General features: G+C 42.0%; 2 protein-coding genes across 3 annotated transcripts in view; one reads left to right on the forward strand and one right to left on the reverse strand.

The window, feature by feature from the left end:
• LOC111955430 (gasdermin-E) overlaps positions 1–2,745 on the forward strand; it is an 18,323-nt gene extending 15,578 nt beyond the window's left edge. Inside the window, exon 10 of one of the 2 annotated variants that reach the window (XM_023975659.2) lies at positions 198–2,745. In XM_023975659.2, coding sequence (XP_023831427.1) covers positions 198–422 — 225 coding nt within the window. In that variant the 3' untranslated portion in view covers positions 423–2,745. The remainder of the gene's footprint in view (positions 1–197) is intronic. The other variant, XM_023975660.2, reaches the window with a different exon arrangement.
• Positions 2,746–2,834: 89 nt separating this feature from the next.
• pals2b (protein associated with LIN7 2, MAGUK p55 family member b) overlaps positions 2,835–6,318 on the reverse strand; it is a 38,247-nt gene continuing 34,763 nt past the window's right edge. The window contains exons 8-13 of the mRNA XM_070436398.1: positions 6,084–6,180; positions 5,681–5,749; positions 5,306–5,467; positions 4,817–5,019; positions 4,504–4,632; positions 2,835–4,258 (exon numbers count right to left, since the gene is read on the reverse strand). Of these exons, the coding sequence (XP_070292499.1) occupies positions 4,082–4,258; positions 4,504–4,632; positions 4,817–5,019; positions 5,306–5,467; positions 5,681–5,749; positions 6,084–6,180 (837 nt within the window). The 3' untranslated portion in view covers positions 2,835–4,081. The remainder of the gene's footprint in view (positions 4,259–4,503; positions 4,633–4,816; positions 5,020–5,305; positions 5,468–5,680; positions 5,750–6,083; positions 6,181–6,318) is intronic.

Below are 6,318 nucleotides of genomic sequence, written 5' to 3' on the forward strand. Positions count from 1 at the left end.
GACAGTAGTCATGATGAATTCTACTATAGACTGATCCAATATTAGTTCATAACTGTGTTATACAGACAGTAGTCATGATGAATTCTACTATAGACGGATCCAATATTAGTTCATAACTGTGTTATACCCAGACAAATAGTCAGGATGAATTATACCGTAGACTTTGCCTTGTACCTTACTTGTTGTCTGTTCCACAGCTAAAGGTAAATGGTCAGTCCCTCCCCTTTGAGTCACTGCCCCTCCCCTTGCAGGAAGAGGGGGCATTCCATTGGGCAGAGCAGCTCCTCCTCTCCTCCAATGTGATGCTGCGAAGAGAGACTGACAGGCTGTGGGTGGAGACTGGAAAAAAGCCAGGAGTGTTTCCATTGGTCATGTGCATCGCTGTGCAAGGACTTACGTCTCTGTACACTGGGAAGGGGTAGGATTTGTGTGCATGGATCGGTATGTTTCAAATATTACATTTTGTGTGAAACTCCAGTGTTTCACTTGTGTGTTTTCCCTATATGCACTCAATGAATTCTGTATTTTTGGTGGCACTAACAATTTTTTTTACAAACTAATTCTCAATGTAACTGTTTGAATTTGAAAAGCTGTAAAACAATCCACTCCAGAATATGAAGTAAGACTTGTGTTCGAAGAAACACTTTTCAAAAGCTGGACAAGCAGACTTTACCTTACTGTGTTTGGAAAGAAACGCCTCAATCTCAATACACTAAAATGTTGCTCTTACACCCTAGTAATTCACATAAGCTTTCAAAATAAGCTTTACATTCTTTCTGCATGCTCATACAGATAAAACGTGTATACAGAAGATTTTGTTATTGCAAAAGAGAAATGTACAGTATATGCTTATTTTAATATATAATGTTGCTTAAATGCCATTTTAAGCTATGTGTAACCTACAGTACTAGTCAAAAGTTGACACACCTACTCATTCAAGGGTTTTTCTTTATTTTWATATTTTCTACATTGTAGAATAATAGTGAAGACATCAAAACAATTAAATAACACATGTAGAATCATGTAGTAACCAAAAAAGTATTAAATGAATTCTTCAGAGTAGCCACCCTTTGCCTTGATGACAGCTTTGCACACTCTTGGCATTTCTCAACCAGCTTCACCTGGAATGCTTTTCCAACAGTCTTGAAGGAGTTCCTACATATTCTGAGCACTTGTTGGCTGCTTTTCCTTCACTCTGCGGTCCAACTCATTCCAAACCATCTCAATTGGGTTGAAGTTGAGTGATTGTGGAAGCCAGGTCATTTGATGCAGCACTCCATCATTCTCCTTCTTGTTCAAATAGCCCTTAAACAGCCTGGAGGTGTGTTTTGGGTCATTTTCCAGTTGGAAAACAAATGATAATCCCACTAAGCGCTAACCAGATGGGATGGTGTATCGCTGCAGAATGCTGTGGTAGCCATGCTGGTTGTGTGCTTTGAATTCTAAATAAATCACTGACAGTGTCACCAACAAAGCAACATCACACCTCCTCCTCCATGCTTCACGGTGGGAACCACACATGCGGAGATCATCCATTCACCTACACTGCATCTAAAAAAAAATTGGACTCATCAGACCAAAGGACAGATTTACACCAGTCTAATGTCCATTGCTCATGTTTCTTGGCCCAAGCAAGTCTCTTCTTCTATTTGGTGGTATTTAATAGTGGTTTCTTTGCAGCAATTTGACTATGAAGGCCTGATTCACGCAGTCTCCTCTGAACAGTTGATGTTGAGATTTGTCTGTTACTTGAACTCTGTGAAGCATTTATTTGGGCTGCAATCTGAGGTGGAGTTAACTATAATGAACTTATCCTCTGCAGTAGAGGTAACTCTTCCTTTCCTGTGGCGGTCCTCATGAGAGCCAGTTTCATCATAGCACTTGGTGGTTTTTGCGACTGCACTTGAAGAAACTTTCAAAGTTCTTGACATTTTCTGGATTGACTGACCTTCATGTCTTAAAGTAATGATGGACTGTTGTTTCTCTTTGCTTATTTGAGCTGTTCTTGCCATAATATGGACTTGGTCTTTTACCAAATAGGGGTATCTTCTGTATACCACCCCTACCTTGTCACAACACAACTGATTGGCTCAAACGCAATAAGGAAAGAAATTCCACAAATTAACTTTTAACAAGGCACACGTGTTAATTGAAATTCATTCCAGGTGACTACCTCATGAAGCTGGTTGAGAGAATGCCAAGAGGGTGCAAAGCTGTCATCAAGGCAAAGGGTGGCTACTTTGAAGAATCTCTAATATAAAATGTATTTTTTGATTTGTTTAACACTTTTTTGGTTACTACATGATTCCATATGTGTTATTTCATAGTTTGATGTCTTCACTATTAGTCTACAATGTAGAAAATAGTAAAAATAAAGAAAAAACATTGACTGGTATTATATATAAACAAAATATTTATTCCGTTTATGAACATACCACTCACTATCTACAGACAAGATATTCTATAACTCCTTGTGAGATTATGGACTCATAGATTTCTGCAAATTTCGGGTGAGTCATCCCGGTTGCTGGTACTGTTAGATCTAGTGGTATGGCTTAGTCAGAATGTGTATGTATGTAGATGTATTACCTCTGTAAAACATCAAGTCATAGCATATTGCTATTTGTTAGGACAATATCAATATGGTGCATTCTGCAATTTCACAATCTTACATAGTTGCAATGCTGCCACAAAACTATGCATTCTGTGTTTTTAATAAAATATACTGTATATTTATGAACCATCCATTGTCTCTGAATGGCTTTAAATATTACTGCATTTAATATAAACTAAACATAACCATTACCCAAAACAAAAAAGGACAACTTTCCAGCTGAATTTCAGTTAATTTATTGTAACAATGTATTGCTATTAGAGATGTCTGTTATTGGTCACGAGTTGGGAAATCTTTCAGAGAGACCACAGGAAACAGAATGTAGTATTTAGGTTACAGTGCAGGAGGGTTTTGGAGCTTTGTGATACTGGAGGAGAGGACCGTGGGATAGCAACAGATTAAAAAACAACAATAAGCACCTTACATACAGATTAGGGTAGATGGTGAGTGGTATTCTGACGGTCATGCTGTCGACACAACACAGACAGAACGCTTCAAACAGGATGTAGTATTTGTTCAATATTCGAAAACAACAACTCAAAGCAAAGGATCATGCGAGACAAAAATGTCACTTAGCTAAAAAGATCACCGTAGCAACAAAAGACAGTGAATCCTACGGTACTAAAATAAAAGTACAGACAACTCAAAGAAAGACATGAATGAAACACAGAGAGTGTTTGATCCTGATCTTCAATACTACGATGTAAAATGTAAAGCTTTTTCCCTTCATTCTCTTTGTAGGATGTGTGAGGGATAGATATTCAGACAATAAGTAAATTTTTTCTTAAGTCATAATTCTAAAGAGGTAAACACAAACCAATCAAGGGGTAGCCAACTACAGTACATACTACAGGGCACTGTAGGGGATTTTCTTTGGAGTGGGAGGTCCTACGACAATCACAAGGGTGGGCTTCACAGGATTTGGACTGAGACACGGTAGTTGTCATGGCAATAACGAGCGCTGTAAACAGGTTTCCTTGGCAACACTGCTCAGAGTTCTGGAATATTCCATAGTGTCGTTCTTGAACTTGGTTCTTGAACTGTGTTGATATAACAATAATAATAACTCTTGCTAGAGCAGTCCTCGGAGAAGAAAATAAACATCATTACTTCTCAGAGGAACAACTACAAAAAACAAACATAACAACAACAAATAAATATGGCCTTGATGTTTGGCCTTTTTATTTTTTTCATGTTTCTGAATTCCACGTTGGTATGAATAGAAAGATATTTCGTAAAAAGTTACAAATATTAAAATAAATAAGAACTATTTGCCTTTGAGTTTCGAGTAGAAAAAATGTGCATTGTGTGCAGGAGGAAGGGAGAGAGGGACGAGGTGGTGGGCTTGGGTTTTCACCGTCAAAGTCCCTCACATGACGAACACCCTTTCTCCTTTCCTTTCCCCTGTCTCTGTGGTCGAACACATGCACGGTCAAGTTGACCGGTCAGACAGTGTCCGGTTGGGGTTCAGTAGACCCAGTTGACGGGGACCCACTGTGGTTCGGAGCAGAGTTTGTCGACGGCAGCCTGTAGCGTTTGGAAGGCGCGGTCCAGGTTGTCGTTGGTGATGGCGAGGTCAAAGTAGTGGTTGTAGGTCCTCTGGATACGAGCACTCTCATCAACAGTCTTCCTCAGATCCACATCCTGACAGGGACAGAGACAGAGGGTGAGTGTGTGTGTGTGTCTCTCGGTTTGTGCATGTTCCTGAGAAGCAGTGGCTAACAAGCACAGTACACTATGTGAGTGTTGTGTGTTCTAGCGAGAGAATGTTCCATAAAAAACTACATAACGCCCTAAAATCACATAACAATGGAAGGATACCAGAAAGCAACATGTGAAAATACTCTGGGAATAAGTGGCTGTGTCTATGCCCAGGAAAAGGTCCTGACCGTGAGTTGTTTGGTGGTGATTCCAGCGTCCACCGTAGCTTTGTGCATGGCCTTGAGCGTCTCAAACTCTGGTGCTGCGATGAACACCACATACGGCATGAACTCTGCAGTCTTTAGTACCTTCAGAGCCTACTGTCCAGACAGAGAGGGTAAGTGAACCAGCTAGAGATGACAAACACAGACAGACAGACAGAAACAGACAGAAACAGACAGACCATGTAGAGTATCTCATACTGGGATTCTACCCTGTTCTTTTTGTTGTTGTGCTTTTTAAATGCACTTTAAATAAAGTTTGATTTGATTTGATTGTGACCTGTGGGTTGACGTCCAGGATGCAGGTGCGCCCCGTGTCCACCACCTCGTGGATGGAGTCCATCTTGGTTCCGTAGAGGTTCCCGTCGTACTCGCCGTGCTCTAGGTAGCCGCCCGCCTTCACGTCCGCCTCCATCTCCGTCCGCGTCACAAACCGGTACGACTTACCGTCCAGCTCATCGTCACGGGGACGCCGGGAGGTGACTGAGGGAGGAGCAGGGTGGGAGGAGAGACAAGAAGAGAAAAAGGGTTAGAGAGAAGAGAAAGGGATGTGGGAGAGAGATGGAGAAAGAATGAACAGGAATGTAAGAAGAACAGTGGAGCAACGGGGAAGATCCCGAGACAAGCTGACTTAAAGCAGCCAAATTAAACGTACTCCAAGGGGTTCTGTCTGTTCAGACAGTGTCCTGAGAGTACAGTGGGCCATTAGGTTCTAGAGGGGGGTTCTAGAATAGAAATAGAATTGGAACGGTATGGGTTCTAGACTCACAGGGGATGGTGGTTCCGAAGCATGTTGGGTTAAGGACCACCAGTCGGTTCTTGAGGCTGCGTCGGCCCACCCCCTGGGCTCCAATAAGAACCAGAGTCTTCCTCTGGAATGGGGGCATCTTGGCCACCTCCTCATAGATTTGCAGCTCGTGCCTGTCAAACTCTGCTCTCAGCCAATCACAGAGAGGAACACACAAGAGTAAGCCAATCACAGAGGAGAATGTAGTGTTGTCAGTCAATAAAAGAAGGGAATGTGGATGTAAAATGCTGATTAGTAAATGAGGGAACTACACAGTCAGGAAGCCCCAGCACAAGACCAATTAGAAGAATGAGCCATGACAGTATCAGCCAATGAGAGACGAGTATGAATGCTCACCTGCATTCCTGGCCGTTAGATACATCATCTTTTTCTTCTTCTTTCCAGTTATCGTACCGCACAGGATCCCTGTTGCATACACAAACACACATATTCACACATCAATACAGGTGAAAGCGTCTTCCCTATCTGTCTTTGCATCCCAAGGCCAGAAGGGGGCACCATAACCCATTCTATGGAGCGCTACTGAATAATTATCTCATGACCTCATTGCCCTCAGCCTGGCATGCAAGGCTACCTCACAGTGGCAGACCAACTAAACAATTCAAAGTAACTGCTCTCCACTGATTCAAATCTAAGCAGTCACTGGCTCATTATGTAAAAGGTCCACTCAAAGTTGCCAGTCAGCTCAGTTTAGCTCATCTAGCTGAGAATGGAGCTAGGAGGCAAAGTCAAGCAGTACCTGAGCCATCAACATCTCTTGGGACGAAGGCTTTCCTCTTCTCCTCCAGGAACTGACTGGGGATCAGTCCAGTGGCTCCACCAACCACATGACACGCCTATCACAGGAGAGCACACCAGACATTAGAACTGTCTCACCCAACCAGTAGAAACCAGTAAACAACCAGTAGAAAACCAGTAGAAGTTACAAACCAATAAAAAACCAGTAGAAATCAGTAGAAGTTACAAACCAATAT

Source organism: Salvelinus sp. IW2-2015, linkage group LG31, assembly GCF_002910315.2.
Source record: "Salvelinus sp. IW2-2015 linkage group LG31, ASM291031v2, whole genome shotgun sequence".
NCBI classification, from domain to species: Eukaryota; Metazoa; Chordata; class Actinopteri; order Salmoniformes; family Salmonidae; genus Salvelinus; species Salvelinus sp. IW2-2015.